Consider the following 20,976-nt stretch of genomic DNA (forward strand, 5'->3'; position numbering starts at 1 on the left):
TCCCCAACGTCCTGAGCACACTATTAACGAATAGTAATGTCAACCAAACACAAAACTCTTACCACCCTTCAAAAAACGACCACCACCACCACCCAAAAATAGAGAGTAACCAAGTAAGATATAGGATTCAGCCTATGCCCTTGACTGTCTGACTGTTGCCCATTTTTGCCCATGTCAATTTACATTTCCAGTCGGTACCCAAACCACCAGGTTAAATTTGTAACCTTATGAGAATTATTATATTGACAGAACATTTTCTGTGACCCGGCGGAATACATCCAAATAGAGAAAAGGTTATATGAAGAAAAGAGGATTTGGGCATCTCAATATTGGCAAGATTCACTTTATGGCCATATGACTGCATTTTCTATATTAAGTTTTTGTATTCAATCACTTTTTATCAATGACACTCAGAGGAGAACGTCTGATATGAAGACCACAATGATTGGTGTTGTCATCATTCTGTAAACGGTGATGGCCTGCCAAAGATCTGTCTGAAATGTAGTCCGGTGTTGAAACCATTTAATCAGCTTGAAAGCATTGGGTGCGTTTTGAAAACGAAGCTTCAATAATCTTTGTAAAAGCAGAAGGGAATGTCTTGTTTTCTGTTGCTAATTAAGGTACTCTTCGAAAACACCATAGTGAAAAAGATCTAATGTGTTTGTGTGTTGAACCTGATTGAGTGTCTTTGAGTATGTGCAGAAGGACAGAGTCTTGTCAGTGCTGTGCCACACAAAAAAGATAAAATTGCTAATGGCCAGTGCATCCTCTAATGGAACACTGTGTGATAGCGAGTGTGTGCACGAGTATCTATCGTAGATGTGTGTGCGCATGTGTGCACGCGTCAACAAAGCTGCTGCATTCAATACATATCTTATTCATGAATGCATTACAGCATTCAACCCTCACTGGTCCGCTTTTCTATTTATGGCTGCTTCTTTCCGTCTGGACTCGCTGAAATCTCCTCACACACACCTACTCCTTCTCTGAGCTGCAGAGCTGCTCAAATGAGCCGATAAAAGTCACTGCTGTCATCTCGTTCTTCATACAACACGCTGAAATACTGCGGCGGCTATAAATGAAGACGGACATAGTCTCATGGACCTTGGTTCTCTGAAGATTTGACTTGTTGACCTCATTCCAAGATACAGATTGCGATTGGGTCATTTTTGAATTAAATTGTGAAAGTAAATTATAGTTACCCATCATCATGTATGGCTGGTGTCACCAAAGGCGTTCCCTCCACGACCACACATTTTGCTTGTGGGCTAGTTTCTAATGGGCTACTTTTTAGGAAATACTTAAAGGGACATGGATTATTGTGGATTATTTAGTGCCTTTTAGAGGTAAAAAAAAAAAACCCGACATTCAGTCATGAAAAAAACAATATTGGTTTAAACAAGCAAAATTAAAGGAACTACCGTACAAAGTCGCATGTTTTGAAAGGTACGGTACATCGTTGGAGGTGTCCTTAAAAAGTTGACAGTTAAATATTTTCTCTATTAAGTATGTGCTAACAATGCCCAACCGAGTTAAAATAGCTCTTATGCTTTATTTTTCACTGCACCTATCTGTTTTCATCTTAATATTCGGGAAGGAACACATTAGGTAAAAGGAATTGGGTTTAAGGGAGTGCTGGAAACTGACTTCATCCTTAACCCTGCGGGTATTTTTTTCTTTCTATCTGTTAGTGTAGCATGAAAATGGTGAAAGTAAAAAAGGCCTGCTTTAAGACCAAACACCAACCCGAACCCCAAGAAACTGAAAATATAAACGAGTTTATTCAAGTGCGACTAAGGATTGAACGTACTTGTATGTGCATCAGGAATGGGCTGACTAAGGCAGCAAAGATGGCACAAGCCAGGTGATGGTGGAAGTGATTAAAAAGGTCAGAATTCCATAAAACTACCTATAGGTAAAGAAATTTGTCTTTATTTTACATAATATGGGGCTCACCTAGACATAATTGTCATCTTGCTGCTAAGGGTAACCCCCAAAACCAAAAACCTTGTAAAAGGCTGGTGCTGTTCGGTCTCTTTGAGTCTCCGTAGTTTGCATTTTTCCTTGTGCTTTGTGGCACTCGTTTTCAGTTACACAACACAATAAATAAACATCTAGTAGTCAGATATTAAAACTGTCCTTTTAACAATTACAATGAAGTGTTTCCGAAAATAACATCATTGGTATTTTGGTAGCGGTAGCACGGCGGCGCAGTGGTTAGCATGTGTGCAGCACAGTTCTGAGGTCATGAGTTCAAATCCAGCTACCAACCTTCCTGTGCGGAGTTTGCATGTTCTCCCCGTGCTTGCATGAGTTTCCTCCCACATTCCAAAAACATGCATGTCAGGTTAATTGGCCGGTCCAAATTGTCCCTAGGTGTGAATGAGCGAGCGAATTGTCTGTCCCTGTGTGCTCTGCGACTGGCTGGCAACCGGTTCAGGGTGTCCCCTGCCCACTGCCCGAAGATGGCTGGGATGGGCTCCAGCACCCCTGAACCCTACTGAGGATAAGCGGTGCAGATAATGGATGGATGGATGGTATTTTGGTGGTCTGGGGCTGCTTTGAAAATTCAAAACCTGGATAACTTAGGAGCAGTGGAAACACTAATTGTGTGAAATACTAATGCTCTTTAAGTTAGAAGGAGAATTTTCAGGTTTATGGCCTCGAGCAGAGGCACACTTGGGAAAGCCATGGTCAAGAATACGACAGCAGTATTTCTGAAACGCAAGCAAAAACACACTATCATCAGAATGACCACTAAGTCCTACAATTGAAAAATGGAAAAATTGCACCCTCGTGTGGCTAAAGTACGGTTACTTCACATTGTTGCGCTGTGCGGTGTATTCATTAGTTTTCAGCACACTGTATATACAGTATATTTAGACCTTTTGAGTGCATTCTTTTATTGTGATAATGTAATTTGCTGTATTTTACTCGTTTCATGAAAAATATATTGTTCAGGTGACCCCAACCTTTTTAAAATGAGAGATATTTCATATGTACAACGATTTATGCATATGGTTACCAATGAAGTGCCGAAGTCCAGGGTTCAATTACAGCTACCGCAGGCTCCCTGCTTGGAGTTTACATGCTCTCTCTGTGCCTGCGGGGGTTTCCCAGGGAACTCCGGTTTCCTCCCACATTCCAAAGACATGTATGTCAGCTTAATTGGGTGGTTCAAATTGCCCTTGGGTGTAAACAAGTGAGTTGTCAATCTCAGCAACTTGCTAGCAACCAGTTCAGGGTGTCCCCTTCCCAATGCTCTTAGGCAGCTGGAATGGGCTCCAGCACCCCCACGACCCTACAGAGGATAAGCGGCACAGAAAATTGATGGATTGGATGATTACCAATGTTTTACATGCAATACATAACGGTACCGGTATACTGAAATGCTTAAATTACTTTTAATAATATTGTTTTTTTTTCAGTAACACGGACATAATTATTGTACACTAAAGAAAAACACCATGTAAAGATCTAGGCGTCAAGTCACCTTGGTGGGATCTCATACTTTTGATTTTCCACACTTAAACACAACTGCTTTTCAGTTCAAGCTGAAACAATCTGCGATTATTTGCCAACAACAATTTTATAATCTATCATTCAACGTTAAAGCAACATCATCATACAACGTTCTAAACCTTGAAAAATAGTCAAAAGAAGGTTTAGTTCTGTAAGAAATGTATTATTGAGGAATAGCCATAGTTTTTGATGTTTGCTTTGGATGTATTGTTAAATTGTTGTAAATTGTGAATTATGATGTTTTGTGTGCTTTTTTTCTATACAAATATGATTTATGTATAACCTTACTGTCACCGCGTTTTATGTTGTATGTGTTGCTCCAAAAGACTATAAATTAATAAGAAAATTCGTTTTTTATCTATCTATCTATCTATCTATCTATCTATCTATCTATCTATCTATCTATCTACCTACCTACCTACCTACCTACCTACCTACCTACCTACCTACCTACCTACCTATCTATCTATCTATCTATCTATCTATCTATCTATCTATCTATCTATCTATCTATCTATCTATCTATCTATCTATCTATCTATCTATCTATCTATCTATCTATCTATCTATCTATCTATCTATCTATCTATCTATCTATCTATCTATCTATCTATCTATCTATCTATATATCTACACATTTTCACAGTTTCCCTGAAATATACCAGTGATTTGCGCAAAATGGTTCGATGTTTGTGAACACCAATAATAACCCCATTTGGGAATACAATTGTGACTTATTTGGGAGTGCACTTTTCCTGATCGTTCCTAGACATTCGAGATTTCTCTCAGTAAGTGGTGGGAAATGTAGACCATCTACCCACAAAGAGGAAAACACGGAACTGTATCCAATCGGTGCCGCACTACATGTCCCAAGATGACTTGCGTTCTGCTTCTGCTTCCGTGTGTGCGCGTTAACAGTGTGCTCGGAGAGGAAAGAGGGATATGGAAAATGGAAATTAGGAATTCGGAAGCAAACTTGGAGCTACGCTGTTATTAAGGCAATGGTATGTAGGTCTGTTAAACCAGACACCTTCCAAAAATAGTTTCTGGCTACGGGAAAAAGGTAAAATAGGTTGTTTAGAGGATAGAATTTGGTGACATTTGTGATTGTAATTGCTAGTAAGAAAAATAGCTAACTTAAGCTAGCCCACTAAGGCTCTTCACCTATTGCCATCGTCTAATTATCTTAGTTTAAAATCGTGACAGCTAATGAAATCGTGTGGATTAGGTCACAACAATCCATCACGTTTTACGTTTGCAAATGCATCCTAAATTTCTTGAAATTTTGTTAGATGCACGGATTCAACTTTTGTCCGTTATGTGTTCCGCCCCCTTTTGTCAAATGCTTCCCCCTTTACGGGAATTTCATGGTTGCGCAAACACTATTGCGGGCCATTTTTTCCCAAGTCTTATTTGTTTTATTCTATCGAATGGCGCAGAAATCTTTGTCATCAGCTAGTTGCATACTTCAATTCAAGCAAAGTGTTGTTGTTTGGATTGCTGGTGTTGGCTTTCACGCCCCTTTGCTGGTTTGCAGTATGCGGCTTAGATTTGTTTGTTTTCCTTCTTGTAAATATCTGTCTGTTGTACATTCACCCATCCATACAAACATCATTATTATAATGTTCTTGGAAGTCACATTACAAGAGAAACATTCCAAAAACTACTTTTTTAGGGTTTTAACGGCAGTTTTTGTGTCGCAGTTGGAACCCATGAGATTGTTCATTCATGCAATTATTAGGTATACAATTTTGAGTAATCAACACCCCCACACACCATATTAATGCTCCGGTTCAATAGCTTGTGCAAAATAACTGTCAATTGCGTGTCATTGCAGTTGGGCGCATTGCAATCTAATCACTCGTTTTTATGTGCACAAAGTAATGCCCGATTTATGTTTGCATTGGATTTTGAAAGTGTGGAATTCTCTTACTTCTGTTTTTCCAGGCCTAAACAACCGCCTGGCTGCATTTGTGTCCCTCCAACGCTTGTGGCTGGCACCTCATAAGCAACAGCCAGTTGTGTCTCTCTGATAGACAATCCAGTAAAACAGCAACATTCGGTCTTTATTCCCAGCAGCCCATTGACCGTTCAAAGGCTGACTCCGCTTGCGAGGTTAGACAAGCTCCATGCACAGAATAAGTGCATTACACTAATTATATATATATATATATATATATATATATATATATATATATATATATATATATAGATGTGATTCTGAGGTCATGAGATCAAACCTCCTATGTGGAGTTTGCATGTTCTCCCCGTGCTTGCGTGGGTTTCCTCCGGACTCTCCGGTTTCCTCCTACATTCCAAAAACATGCGTGTAAGGTTAATCGGCCGGTCCGATTGTCCCTAGGTGTAAATGAGCGAGTGATTAGTTGTCAGTCTCTGTGTGCCCCTTGATCGGCTGGCAACCAGTTCAGGGTGTCCCCTGCCCACTGCCCGAAGATAGCTGGGATGGGCTCCAGCACCCCCACAACCCTACTGAGGATAAATGGTGCAGATAATGAATGGATGGATGAAATGCGATTATGCAAATATTCAATTTAAGCTGTTTGTATTTATCTCACATTAAAAAAACATATTATATAAATGTTCTTGTTTTTTTATAAAATCACATGTGTATTTATTATTTTGTTGCAAAGCAGGATGGAGGCTTCGTTTGGGCCGACCTTTGCTGCAGTGACAGCTGGAGCTAAAGGTTAATGACTGATGACATCAACAATTACTTGTCTTTTTTATTTGCCAGTGCTGACCTAATTCAAAACAATAATTTTTACCCGTATGTTTTCAGCTGAAACATCCAGCACTTATAAACAACATCGAAGAACCCCGTCCTCTTCAAGTACCTTGACTTACTCCCCTCGGGATGATGACGATGGAATGGTACAAATTTACACATCATTTTCTTATAGTAATGTGACTTTTTAACTAAACATTCTGACACAAACTTTAGTTCAAACAGCATTGATTCTGATCCTCATAATTTCATTCCTTCAATTGCCTTTTCGTTTTAGCCTCCCATTGGTACTCCTCGAAGGTCCGATTCAGCTATCTCAATCCGATCGCTCCATTCAGAGTCCAACATGTCGCTACGCTCCACTTTCTCTTTGCACGAAGAGGAAGAAGACATGGTTGGTCAACAAACACCTGCAAACATTTCATATGCATCATTGTATAGGATATCTCTTAGAATGTGCATTAACCACCTTGTTTTTACTTCAAAAAATATTTGATACTCTGGTAAGCATATTTCAACATTGTTGCATGCGCAGGAACCCCAGGTATTTGCCGAGCAGCCATCAGTTAAACTCTGCTGCCAGTTGTGCTGCAATGTTTTCAAGGATCCCGTTATCACCACATGTGGGGTAAGTTTAGATCTGACAATGTTTCCACTAAAAATACATGAACTCTATATTTCATGTTATATCATTACTTAAGTTTAAAATATGTCTAACTCTGACGCAAGTTTAATTACATTTTTGGCTAAGATATGGCTGACATTTGCCATTTCTTGAAATAGACTCACAAATTGTGATTGTTCTCTCCTTAGCACACCTTCTGCAGACGATGTGCCTTAACCTCAGGTAAGTGTGACTAGTGTTAGCTAATAATCTATTATTCCTGTTATAAAAATGCACACTTTCTATAAATATATCTCAGGAGTCTCGTAACCTGCACAGGATTGGGCTAAATTCATTTCTGTGTGCAGCAACAATTCATTATTTCTTAAAACAATCATTTACTTACACATGCCCCTTTTTGGAAAGTGCTCTACAACATGGACTGTATCCGATTTACACAGTGTAAAAGATGAAGCCCAATTTGACCGTGAACCTTTATCATTTCTTTCTGAAACAGAGTTCTGGACTTGTGGTTAACAGTTAGCACTGGGCAAAGCATGCTATATTGCTGTACATAAAGGCATGGGCAGTTATTGGCATGCAAATAGTCATGTATATTTTCCAAAGACCTGGTACTATGGCTGTTAGGCAAATAGTAATGTCCCAATTTTCCAAAATCCAACCTCAAGTTTACTGACGGATGACGCATCCGTCAGTAAACTTTAGGTTGGAAAGGGGTGCTACCAGGTCTAGTGACCGTTTCCACAGATTGCCAGCCATTATGAAATCACGATGCCAGTGTTTTACAAGTTCATATGATGATACGTCGTAATCATTAGTTTCATTTCATTAAAAGTCTCCTGTGTTGTGCATCCATTCAAATGCCAAAACCACGTGAAATTGGGAGTTCCCGTTAAACTTGACATAGCTTAAACATATAAATCAAAAACCTCAATTAGTTGAGCGCTGTTTTTGCTATATGATCCATCAAAATCTAGAATAATGCACTTGCAAAAATTCAAGAGGAATCGATCAGACATCGGGAAGTATGATCTCGGCTTTACTTTTAGAACACACTCTTTTATACCTTTCTGGGTAAATGGTCAAAAAACGGTAATATAAACATTGACATTAAACCAATAGAAAGTCATATATTGGTTACCAATAGACAATCACATATTGGTTGGACAAAATCTTTTTATGATTTGCTCATTCACGTGTAAAAATATGGAAAGTGTAACAATATGTAAACCATTGAGCAAGTTGATCCCAAGACAAGCGCTCTACCTCCTGAGCTACTGCCGCCCCTTTTTAGCGTTTCCAGTTTTGCATAGGTTAAAGCGGGGCAAAACAAAGCCTGCAATTGGCCGAAAAAGATGAATGTGAATCACAGTTAGGTTGCTGTACGGCATAGAGAAAACATTTTTTACTAGTCTGTATTTGTAAACAGAAATTATGGGGCTAAACAGACAGCTAGCAACATCCATCTACGCAAATGCTTTTCGGCATTTTTTTTTCTTTTATTTGTCTGCATTATTGCGTGTTCTGGAGTGTGTGAATATTTTACACGGTTGGAATATACTACTCTCAAGGATGTAAGAGGACCATGGTTGCATATTATTATTGACTGTGATGGCTGCATGACGACATTGGTGAGCTACCTTTCCCAGTATCTTTTTTTTTTCAGACTGATTTTGATGTTTCTGTGATGAGTCTATTTTTAAATTGTATTTAATTCAGTTCAAAGTGTTTATTGTCATATGCACAATTAACAGGGATCAGAATTTTCCGCGGATTTCCGCTGTTTTTGAACCCCAACGGCATTCCGACTTTTTCACTTTTTCTCTTGCGTAGCAAACAAATTCAAAATCCGACTGTCTCACTCTTTCCTTTATTGCTCTGGCGCACCCTGGCGGCCGTTAGAAAAATTGGCCGCATTGTTGGTCAAGCTGCAGGGACTGAACTGCATTTGAACTTATCTTGCAGTATTTACAAAAAAATCAGTTATGTGGGCAAATTATTTTAATCTTGTAAAAATTTTACTTAAATGATAAATATAAGCATGGTTTTGGACAAGTAAATTGCCTAAAACCCAGGAACTGGGGGGGGGGGGGGGTAGCGAGGGGGGGGGGTGCTCCGCCCTGCTTTATTACTGGACCCTGGCTATTTCAGCTGAAAATGAAAATCTCCATTCTGATCCCTGAATTAAGAACCACGTTTCCCTACACAATGAAATTCTTACTTTGCTGTCCACACAGCAAAAAGAAAATATAAACTAAGAAATGGTTGGCATTTCTTGAATCACAAGTGTTTAACCTTCATAATGATATGTGGAATGACGCTTTTGAGTGATTGGTGACATTGTACAGACACCATGTCCGTCCGTGTATTTGCTTTTTTGCGAACCTTTGGAATGTTAAGGGGTTAATAAGTTTGACTGAACTATCTGACTGTTTTGTTGACGTTCCCACTGTAGCAGCTTATAGTACGGTGTGCCTTATGTATGGAAAATATCGGACAAAAAAAAACTATTTTTGGGGGGTGCGACTTGTAACCCAGTACACCTTATTGTCGTGAAAATATAGTAATTGTTTAAAATACCTTCTAAAAATAGAAGTTAATTTGTTTAAAAAAATGAGATTTCTTGTGTCATTAAACTCAAATAGACCATAAACGAATGTTTAGCCTTTATTGTCATCATATAAGTATAATGAAATTGGAGGGTTTCTCCTTTTCAAGGTAAACGCATGCAAAAAGGCATATATACAATATGTGCATATTCACCGTCGCAGTCTTACAGAACATTATGCTCATGAATGTTGTAGATGGGAGTTCAGGGTGGTGATGGCTTTTGGGAAAAAGCTGTTCCTCATTCTGTAGGTTCTTGATCTGATGCACTGGTGGCAGAGGGGAGCAGGTCAAACAGCTAGGCACCTGGACGTAACTTGTCTTTAATAATGTTTTGTGCGCTGCTAGGGCACAGAGTGGAGTAAATGTCCATCCGGATGGGGAGATGGCAGGTAATGATGCACTTTGCTGCTTTCACTGTTCTCTGCAGCCTCCCTCTATTCACATCAGTGCAGCTGCCGTACAGGTGGAAACAAAGTAGGTCAGCAGATTTAAGATTTGCGATGCTACAGGACAGCAGACCAAATCACAAAATACATTCGAACTGACCTTGAGAGCAATTCACACTGCCCACATACAGGGCTGCACAAAAAAATAGGTGGCACTGCCTGGATAGGATTTACAACGTTGGTTAAGTTTAATGCCTCCGAAGTAGTTATTAAGTCCAAAGTTGTGGTCAATAAAAATCTCACATGAATCATTGCTTAATATGTTGCACATGTCGTGACTGTGAACCCTTTACTCTTAGTACTGCTGCAACTCAAGTCTTTGTTTTCATGTTATCGTATAATTCAACCTAAGTGTATATAACCTTGATGCTTTGTAGACAAGTGTCCTGTGGATGCGGCCAAACTGACGGTTGTGGTCAACAACATTGCGGTGGCTGAGCAGATCGGTGAGCTCTTCATTCACTGTAAATACGGCTGCACGGCCAGCACAGGCGGGGCCTCCAATGCCCTTGGGGCGGGGAAAGCTGGAGCGTACGAGGTAGACCCAGTGGGCTGCCCCTTTACCATCAAACTGTCTTCACGCAAGTACGAAATGCGGGAATATGAAACAACCAGTTATTTTCAGTTGTTGAGCCCGCCGTGACTTCAATTTTATTGTGCAGGGAACATGAAGCCAGTTGTGACTACCGGCCTGTGCGCTGCCCCAACAACCCGCTGTGTCCCACGCTTCTCACCATGAACCTAGAGGCGCACCTGAAGGAATGTGAGCACATCAAGTGCCCACACTCAAAATATGGGTATGTTTAAAAAAAAAAATCTTATACCTTGTGCTGACTTTTTACATTTCACATGCTGGGTTTTGTAAATAGGTGCACTTTCATCGGTAACCAGGACACGTATGAAACACACCTAGAGATGTGTAAATTTGAAGGGTTGAAGGAGTTTTTGCAGCAGACTGATGACAGGTGAACATCTTCACTCTACATTAAGACATCAATCAAGCAGTCTAATAAGTTGTTTTTAAAATTTACATAAACAGCCTATGTAGTCAAAGCAGATGGCTTCTCGCTTTCCAGGTTCCACGAAATGCAGCTGACATTGGCCCAGAAGGATCAAGACATTGCTTTCCTGCGCTCCATGCTAGGCAAACTATCTGAAAAATTAGATCAGCTAGAAAAAAATCTGGAACTTAAATTCGGTAGGCATCCAGCATAAATACCCTCAGTTTTGTATGCATTGAATAAAACCTTCCTGTGTTTTACAGACATGCTGGATGAGAATCAGAGCAAACTGGGCGAGGATCTAATGGAATTTCGCAGAGATGCTTCCATGCTCAATGTAAGTGCGAATGTTTCATACATTTAAAAAGCTTTGTTGCCCCTTTGTGTATCAGGAAAACCCATCCTGCTTTGATTTCGATCCAAGCCCTTCACATGACCAAGTCATACATCTGCTTTGTTTTGCTACAGGATGAGCTGTCTCATATCAATGCAAGACTCAACATGGGAATCTTGGGCTGTGAGAATCCTACGTTCCTTTGTCTTTCATTTTGTTTAGAATTCATCTCTGAATGTCCAAATTATTTTTTTGCTCTTTCTCTACATCAAAAAAGGTTTGTCTTCCCAACACTATGTCTTCAGCAACACAATTTCTCCCTCTTTTCTGTAGCATACGACCCCCAGCAGATTTTTAAATGCAAAGGCACATTTGTTGGCCATCAGGGACCTGTTTGGTGTCTTTGCGTCTACTCCACCGGAGACCTGCTCTTTTCAGGCTCCTCAGACAAGACCATCAAGGTATTTTTTTTTTTTTTTATGGTTGCTTAACGTCTTTCAGAAGTGTCTCAATGATTACATTCAACCTGGTTCAACATGCAAAAGCGATTATCTTATGAAAATTAAGAAACTAGGGACTTTTTATGTCTCACAATTTTATAAGTTTTTTTCTAAAATATATATTGATAATGCATATAAAAATGTAACAATTTTTTATTTTTCTAAGATGGGTTTGGCCTTGAGGCAGGCAAATCCCTCTTATTTTAGAAAAAAAGATGAGTGAATGCGTTTTATATAATTCAGGGACAATTTTATATCCAATTAATCAATTATTTAACAATAAAACCCACACAGAGGTGGGCAACATAGCAAAACAATTAATTACACATTTCTAAAAGTTAATTCAAGATCTGTTTCATCGCGATTCTTTTTTAAACATGTTTTTATTTTACTAATTTGCTACAATGTGACTTTGATGTTGAGCTAAAGGGAAAGAAAAACAACATGTATCGACCGAACTATGCCCTCTTGATAGTTTTCAATTTGAATAGTGCAAACAAGCAACTTTCTATCAAAAGTTCTAGGGAGTTTAACTTAAACCCTCAAATTAAATGAAATAATTCCGGCTCACAATGCCTGCCATCTAGCAAGAGGCCTCTTTTCATTTGTTCAGCCCTTCCCTGCAGGTATTATGTCACAATTGATCATAACAACGGCCCATTGTATTTATAGCCACCTTTCTCGTATGCATTTTTTGTATTTTTATAAATACTGCCATTACATTGTTCCACATTGTAGTATTCCAAAAGTGAGTTAACGAAACACATAACTTGCATTTACCTTGAAAAGACCAATTTAGCAATCCACTGGCTAAGTCTATATATGGGCCTTCAGATTTCCATATGTGCTCGACTGAAATCAAGGAAGAGATATTTTTGTTTTTGTATTTACTCAATTGTAGAAATGGCGGAAAAAGTGTGAAAGTGTCATGTGTGTGCAAAGTGTGTGTTTGCCAGAGGCGCTGCCACAGCTATTTTCAGTTTTATAATTAAATACAATGAAAATCACAATGGAACCCTAATAAAAGGAAATACACAAATCACTCATTGATCAAAACGCAACCGGAAATAATGGGCCTCACCAATATTGAAGTATTAAATAGTGTAGCGTTTTTTTGAAAATTACGATCCCAATAAAGTGTTTAAAGGGTCTGTGTGTATTAAATGTTGCTGTATGGTCACAGTGTAACTTAAAACAAGAGAAAGAGTCCTAAATGCAGACACTTAAAATCACTAACACTTAACATTTTACTTCTCATTTTTTACACGCAGTCTTTTGAGTATTTTTGGGTACCCGTAGCAGCAAGATTAATTTTTAGACCTTCGTGTATATAAAAAATGTTCTTTGATCTGCAAGGTCATGTATTTTCACTTATTTAAGCCAATTCTGTATATTTAATGAAGGTGGGTTTTTTTTTAATCACCAGAAGGCGCTAAATATTATAAACTGTCACTTTAATAACCCATTTTTGGCATCGCCCATCTCAACCCACAAAACTACTAAATATTAAAATAATTGCATCAACAATATATTTTTATGATAATGTAAATTTCTATTTTAATTCTAATTACTTTGGTTATCTCTCACTCTCTCACTTGCCCCTGTCTTTGAGTCTTTCAGACAGCAATGTTTTATACAAAATGTGAACGGTATAGTCGGTGTTAAATTGTTCATGAGACTTGAGTACCACACACAAATGTTTGTTTTTGCGTGCCTTAGGTTTGGGACACGTGCACCACTTACAAATGTCAGAAAACGCTGGAAGGGCACGACGGCATCGTGCTGGCACTCTGCATCCAGGGGTGATTATCAGTAAAGCACACAAATATAAGCACACAAGATAACTCAGAATGAATTGGCCATTTGTTAGAGCGTGATTTCACTGCCTTCCTGTCTCCATAGAAACCGCCTCTACAGTGGCTCCGCAGACTGCACCATCATTGTAAGGAACTTTTGTGTTGGCTTATATTGAACAACAAGTTGTGCGCTTAAAAGTGTGCTTGCATTGTGCATTTTGTGTAGGTGTGGGATATTCAGACTCTGCAGAAAGTCAACACCATCCGTGCCCATGACAACCCCGTTTGTACCCTGGTCTCCTCTCACAACATGCTGTTCAGCGGTTCCCTCAAGGCCATTAAGGTACAGCGATGGCTTTGGATGCATAAATGAATGCACATCATGGAAAACAGTGGCCCAAAGATGCTGTATGTATTCTGTACAGCAGGGGGCTCAAACTCAATTTACTTTAGGGCCGGTGGAGCTCACAGTTAAAAACTTTCCAGTGTTCTGAAAGATGTATTTAATTGTATACACAAGACGAGATAAAAAAACAAAACATTAATATTTAACATGAAAATAAATCAATCTGTAATTAATGAATCCATACTTTGTGTTGCTGTACAACTGCCACTGTAAAGCAAATGTTTCTTTTGGTCACTTTGCGTCTACGTAGATAGTATTCTTCCTTGCACATTCAAGCATTCCTTTTTGGTGCATGACACATATAGTGGTTGAAAAATGAACACTGTCCTTAAACAATCATGCTATTGGCCTAATGGCCGCATATATGAGACCCCTGGCGTAAAGGAATTGGATGCCATATCTGTTTTCATGGTTATGGGGTGAGTAGTAGTTTATTTTCCCCCCTAACTAATTTGATAAATGCCATATGCATTGGTACTTTTTACTGTGAAATATCATCAATGATTAAAGAAACAAGAAGCGAATTAAAATACATGCATAAAATACAAAAGCTCATCGTTAACTTGAACTCAGAGATGGCCCAATATTGATGCAAAGAAAAAAAAAACAATCCAACCAAATTCTGCTCGCTGTATTGATTCTTGTATGTCCCTGCTTAATTCATTGGTTGCATTTTTTTTTGTTTAGGTGTGGGACATCGTGGGGACAGAATTGAAGCTGAAGAAGGAGTTAACTGGGCTCAATCATTGGGTCAGAGCACTAGTGGCCTCTCAGAACCACTTGTACAGTGGATCATATCAGACTATCAAGGTAATCACATTGCATACAAAAGGTTCACAATTTGGTACATTTTGCACAATGACAGGAAAAGACTGCTGAGGGCTATTAAATTCAGAGCTTTTCTTTCAAAGGTTTTTACATTTTTTATCTTATTATTTGTTGTGATGTATTTATTAAGTGATTTATTATATACAGGGCCTCCTAAAAGAAAACACTTTTTAGTAACTGTTAACGTAATTATTTATTAATTTATTCATAGACTGAACACATTTGACAGATAAATGGCAGCCAGACTCTACTTTGAAGAGAGGGATTTTTGTATAATGTTGATGAAGGTATGAAAACCCAGTAGATGTGCAAAGGCGATTTAGGTGGGGTGTCCTAGAAAATGTGAAGGTTAAATATTTTCCCTATTAAGTATGTATTGCAAATGCCCAACTGAGTTCAAAGAGCCCTTATGCTTTATTTTCTGCTGCACCTATCTGCTCATGGTTACTTTTAGCAAAGCGGGTAAGAACACATAAGAAATGGAGGGTGGTGGGGCGTGGTGGAGAGCAACATCCCTGCATTTTTTGTTTATATTTGTTAGTGTAGCATTAAAATGGTCAAAGTAAGAAAAACCTGCTTAATGTAGAGTTCATACGCCAACCCAAAAACCCCAAGAAAGATGATAAAAGAAGAGTTTATTCAAGTGCGCCTATGAACTGCACATATTTGCACGTTGATCATGAATGGACTGATTGAGGCTGCATAGATGACACAAGCCAGGAAAGGCGGCAGTGTGTAAAAAAGTTAAGAATTCCATCCAGCTCCTTCAACAAAGAACCACCAACACAAGTTACCCTCACTCGAATTAGGACATAAGTTTAAATCTGATGGAACTGCATTTCCACACTTCAGTAGCAGTATAGAACAACATTTCTTTATAAAATTCAAGTCATTTTGGTCAATGGGTTCGTTCTATAAAGAAAGAATAAATAATGAAAAAAAACAGCTGCTAAAATGTCTTTACAGTTTGGGTCATCGTGTATTTACTACTGATGCAAATCATGTAGATTCTCTGTTGTGAACAAATCTCATTTAATCTACTATGTGCGGGCTGACAGATCAATCCCAAATGTAAGCTTTCTATCTGTTTCCTTGGCCCGGCAGATTTGGGACATTCGCTCTTTGGAGTGTGTCCACGTCTTGCAGACCAGCGGGGGTAGCGTTTACTCAATCGCCGTCACTAATCATCACATAGTCTGCGGCACCTACGAAAACCTCATTCATGTAAGTCTTTTACACATGCTCATTCACAGATATATTGTGACATATTGTGTGTCTTGTCCAGGTGTGGGATATTGAGTCTAAAGAGCAAGTGCGGACCCTGACGGGTCATGTGGGGACAGTTTACGCTCTGGCCGTCATCTCCACACCTGACCAAACTAAAGTCTTCAGTGCATCCTACGACCGGTCGCTAAGGGTGAGTAAAGACTGATAGATGGAGTGGATCTGTTACATGCGAGCTTTATTCGTTCCAAGACCGTGCTTGTCGCTGAAATTGCTCCCTTAACGAGCACATTGTCCCGGTGTGAAATAATTAAAAACGAATTGTCCTGTTCCTGACCTCCCAAAAAGATCAAAGTGAAACCTAAAATCCTATAAAACACTTTTTTGTTATCACTAAAACAAATTAAAATGTTAATCAAACATTAAAATAATACCAGGGCACTTAAAATCCTTTTCAAGGTCAGGAAATAGCTTGTAATTTGGGAGAAATGTTTGAAATTGTTGGCATTGCCATGTTTCTTTGCAGTCTGACTCTTCAGGACTGTAAACAATTGATAAAACCCAATAAGATTCGCTTTTTACTATTATATTTTAACCAATTTAGACAGATTATTTGAAAAACACGCAGAAAATACAAATTTATAAAAGTTAAATGCACTCTGCTTTATAGCAATTAATATCTTCAAAATGAGGCCAAAATTGGCTCATTCTTCTGCTTTGTATACATACAGTATTTTTTTTTGTCTTCCGTATTGAACTCCATTATTACCCAGAACCTATAAAGCCCTCTCCGCCTTTGTAATTTAGTACCATGTAGCCAAGCTGCCAGTACATTGTATAAGCAGAATGGCAGAATTCACGTCAGTTTATAGCAGCCCATTGGCACAAAAGATAATGGATGGGAACAGCTCAAAATAGCACAAAGTGTGTGCTGGCAGCAAAATATCGACTTAATTTTGGTAAACAACAACACAAAAATATTTAAAACGGAGCTGGATGTTTTTCTTTAAAGGTATTGTAAACATTTCGCTTTAAAGTTCTTGAAATGTGAAAGAGGAGTGATGGCACACAACTTTTTATGATATGTACACACTTATTGTATTCTTAAAATTAAAGTTACTTAAAATGAACATGAACTCATAATTTTTCATTATTGCATATGTATATATGAATATTTTTTCATTGCCTTTTTCAGTCATCATTCATCATGTTCTTCCGTCTTTCTTGGTGTACTCTCAACGCTGTTACTTTCAACAGGTCTTATAATTTTTTTTAATTCCAGATTTGTCTCTACATCCCATTCAAAAAGTTATGGAAATGCGTAATGCAAGTGCCATAAAGAGAGCTGTCGCCTGACCAGTTGCCAGTTTTTCTGGATTGGTCTTTTTTTTTTTTTTTTTCAACGAAAGTAGCAACTTCTCTCTCTAATCTCCTTTGCTTCTCTGGTTTGTCCGCCTTTTATCTGTTGTTGTTTTTTTTAAGAACCACCTTGTGTTGCTTGGACTGCAGTTATTTTATTTCATTTGTTGTCAGTTCCTGTAGTTTTATTGCAATAGTTTGTTGCAAAACACAGGTACTTCGCAGGTATCTATTGGTAGCCTCTGAGACTGCTCGTAAACTGGATTTTCTTTCATAAAGCGAGGTAGATTTTTGTAAAAAAAACAACTTCTGTATGGAAATTCTAATGTGTAGAGGTGCTCGTATAAAGAGATACCACTGTATTGTACCTAAAGGATGTAATGACTTATATGTTTTGTGTGTGTGTGTGTGGAGGTGTGGAGCATGGACAACATGATCTGCACCCAAACTCTGCTCAGACATCAGGGCAGCGTCACGGCTCTTGCTGTGTCCCGAGGTCGGCTCTTCTCTGGAGCGGTGGACAGCACAGTGAAGGTAGCGTCCTCAGGCCAACCTCACATCTTCTGAAGAAATCCAAACTCAAACACACTTGCTGTGCTTTTGTGTCTCAGGTGTGGACATGCTGAACAGAAAGCTACGCCTTTGTCGAGCTAATCGTTCTTCTGCGTCAGAGGGATGTCCCTACACCAACATTTTGTGTTGAAGTTCTTTGGACTTGACAGGCGCAGATCAACAGGTGTTTGTCCAAAGCCCTTAAACCTTTGACCCTTCAAAGTCATCAGTAAGTGTTTAAGTCAAGGTCCTTGTGAGATCCTCACATGTTGCATTAGGGCAAGCAGTTGAATGCCTGAATGCTTTGTGCCTGTCAACGATTTTAACGGCATCACCATTTCCTCTGTCATTGCAGCTGCATTGCCAAAAATGAAATTCCTCAGGGCTGGTTTCACAAATGTTCTTTTTACAAAGTTTCTGTAATATACGGCCTCCCCTATTGTGCTGTTTACATTATTTTATAAAATGAGATTACACTCGTGGGGGGGGGCGAAAAATCTATAATCATTCTCCCTCCGCAATCGAGCTTTGTGAAACCAGCCTTTGTTAGATTCTATTTCAAAAAGACGATTATTAGATCACTTGGCCACAAGTCCATAACTTGTGCAGACTAACATGAGATTAACATGTATACATTTGTGTTTCGAAGAGTGCCATCATACAAAAGCGGTTTGAGGATGTGCTGAATGAATGAAACACATATTAACAATGCATTGTGAGCTTTTTGTGAGCGTGTGTTGACAATCAGCAGCAACCGATGACAAACTTGTAATCAACTCACAGAGAGCAGTGCAGACTAAGTGCCATTGGGCAAATGTGATGCGCAAACAAGCGCCCATATTGGGTTAAATGTAAGACTAGTCATAGCAGCATAATGACTCATCACTTAAAGGGATACCCAAATTGTAAAACATGCAAAATGTGAGAAATTAGTACTTTTTTTTTTTTTTAAATTTTCAAAATATCTTTATATAATCGGTATACAGACGCTGCCCTACTTACGAGCATTTGACATACGCAAAACGGTAGACCCGAAAAAAAAATTCGGGATGTCGAAAAATATCCGTACATTGCTCTAAGTAAGATTTTGTATTATGTGCACATTTTTCCGAGTAGAAGACAGTACTGTAGTGCTTCTTTATGCCGCGTGGTCACCCAGCATCCACACGGAAGAAGAAATCCGGCTTCTACTTCCTGGTTCGTGTGTAATCATAACAACATGTACTGTATCGCTAGCATGCTAAGAACTTTGACGTTTTTATTGTTTAATATCGTGCATCCATTCAATATCGTTGGTGTAAAGTGTAAGGAAGAGGCGAGCCGTTTCTTTTAAAACAAAAGTGCAATAAGAAAGCTGGATGCGATGGAGAAAATGGTTGGAACGCTTTTTTTCGGCCTCTTTTTACCACGGAGGAGGAACTCTTGAAGCTCATCTTCCAAAAGTAAGTTACCCCTCACTTTCTTTATCTTTAGAGCATATTATTTTATGAAATGTTTATTTTTTAGTACAAAACAATACAGGTTACTTATACAAGCCTTAAACATACTTATATAAACCTAAAACATACATTCCATATAACATATAGCACTGAAGCAATTTACAAACAAATTCCACTTACGAACGATCGTCCGGAACCTAACTCGTTCGAAGGTCAAGCAGCGTCTGTATTCCAATTATTTTCCGAGATAACGCATATTGAAGACAGCCGGTCTCATCTATGACTTTCTGAGCTGTGACGTCATCCGAGTAACATCGGTACCCTCGCAAGCTAGTCACCACATTGGTTTATATGTTTACTAGTTTAATAGGTTACAGGTGGTTCAAACCAAGTTTTGGTAGTGTTTGTGGAGAATGCCTCGGCATTGTGTCGCAGGTGGGAGTCGCAATGATACAACAAATGGCGAGCAGCCAAAAAGGGGAAAACTGGCAAAAATGACACACAGAGCCAACCAGGCGTAACCCCACTGGGACACAGCAGGCTGGAGGACCTTTAAAGTGGGCTAACTAGAGCCAATCGGCGGAAAAACGGGAGGCCGACCGACCAAAAACATGCAGCGAGGAGCCAGTCTACAACATAAGATGGATGCAGCAGCAAATATGAACCAAACTTGAAAAAGCAATGGACACAGCAGTCTAGTCAGCAAGCATGCTTCTAACGGGGGCTAACCTAGACCAAAACTGGAAGTCTTCGGCTGCCCCGACGCTAACGGGAAGTTATCCAGTCTACTATATACCAATTGCAAGTCATGCAGCGATATACACAAAGGAAAAGCCACAGTTGCCTACCTAAACGGTGGCAAAAGATAAAAAGACCGCACACTGACATGCCAGCCGGAAACTTACCATAAACGATTTTTTAGATCGAAGCACGCAACTGGGATAAAGCAGTCACAAGTTTCCCAGCTTTATGTAATCGCTGTTCACTACAAACCATCTGTTTCAGACGTGTGACATATGTTATTTCAATGGCACCCTCCATTGTAAAGAGTTTTCTTATTATCCGGTGACGTCACATCTCTACAGTTTCTATGCTAAATCAATATTTAGCAACATATCTGCATGATTGTGGAGAGGAACACTACCACAATTTGTGCCTAATTTAAAAAAAGAATTGGTCTTTTATAATCCCTTTAAGTAGCGTGAACTCACTCATCGTAAACTGTATTAAAAATGTTCAGAACTATTTTGCTTTCATGTTAGTGCAGATCTGGCAACTATTTAGAGATTTCTTCTATACGTGTATTTGTGAAAGTTAAAGTTGATCAACGATCAATAAAACTGTTATACACTTTGCAACTGTGTGCTTTTTGTATCATTTGCCTTCTATACCTGAGAGAATTTAGTGGTTCAGTTTGGACTGGACAAAATTGATCAATTATTATGAATTCGGGTACAAAAGTGGATTGAAAAAAAACATGGACACTTTGCATTGACCAGGTGCTGTACGTGAGATTACAAACCATCAAGCATGCAAAGTTTACTTCACCATAGTTGACCGTCAGCATGTCTGTGAGTATGACATGAGA

The 20,976-nt window shown here is 39.0% G+C and overlaps 1 protein-coding gene across 5 annotated transcripts; it reads left to right on the top strand.

The window, feature by feature from the left end:
- The first annotated feature begins 4,428 nt into the window (after nucleotides 1-4,428).
- Nucleotides 4,429-20,746, top strand: traf7 (TNF receptor-associated factor 7). 5 transcript variants are annotated; one of them, XM_088344177.1, is made up of 22 exons: nucleotides 4,432-4,526; nucleotides 5,470-5,637; nucleotides 6,174-6,229; nucleotides 6,323-6,414; nucleotides 6,546-6,662; nucleotides 6,804-6,896; nucleotides 7,082-7,115; nucleotides 10,327-10,534; nucleotides 10,612-10,746; nucleotides 10,819-10,914; nucleotides 11,026-11,147; nucleotides 11,214-11,287; nucleotides 11,419-11,467; nucleotides 11,618-11,745; nucleotides 13,504-13,586; nucleotides 13,687-13,726; nucleotides 13,807-13,923; nucleotides 14,674-14,796; nucleotides 15,919-16,038; nucleotides 16,100-16,231; nucleotides 17,812-17,931; nucleotides 18,009-20,746. In XM_088344177.1, exons 3-22 carry the CDS (start codon nucleotides 6,178-6,180, stop codon nucleotides 18,021-18,023), a joined length of 1,950 nt encoding a protein of 649 aa, XP_088200303.1. In that variant the 5' UTR covers nucleotides 4,432-4,526; nucleotides 5,470-5,637; nucleotides 6,174-6,177; the 3' UTR covers nucleotides 18,024-20,746. The 5 variants fall into 5 exon arrangements, with proteins under 5 accessions (XP_088200288.1, XP_088200303.1, XP_088200269.1 ...); XM_088344143.1 differs by having other exon boundaries at nucleotides 11,419-11,745; XM_088344153.1 differs by having other exon boundaries at nucleotides 6,177-6,229; nucleotides 11,419-11,745.
- The last annotated feature ends 230 nt before the right edge of the window (nucleotides 20,747-20,976 follow it).

Source organism: Urocampus carinirostris, chromosome 1 (assembly GCF_059441175.1).
Source record: "Urocampus carinirostris isolate Australia breed hairy pipefish chromosome 1, RoL_Ucar_1.0, whole genome shotgun sequence".
NCBI classification, from domain to species: Eukaryota; Metazoa; Chordata; class Actinopteri; order Syngnathiformes; family Syngnathidae; genus Urocampus; species Urocampus carinirostris.

Bases quoted from the DNA above. Each gene is read 5' to 3' on its own strand.
- traf7 (XM_088344162.1), top strand. From the start codon at position 6,178: ATGGAGGCTTCGTTTGGGCCGACCTTTGCTGCAGTGACAGCTGGAGCT. The intron at 6,663-6,803 runs GTTGGTCAACAA...TTGCATGCGCAG, and splicing joins ACGAAGAGGAAGAAGACATG to GAACCCCAGGTATTTGCCGA. The intron at 14,797-15,918 runs GTAATCACATTG...TTGGCCCGGCAG, and splicing joins GATCATATCAGACTATCAAG to ATTTGGGACATTCGCTCTTT.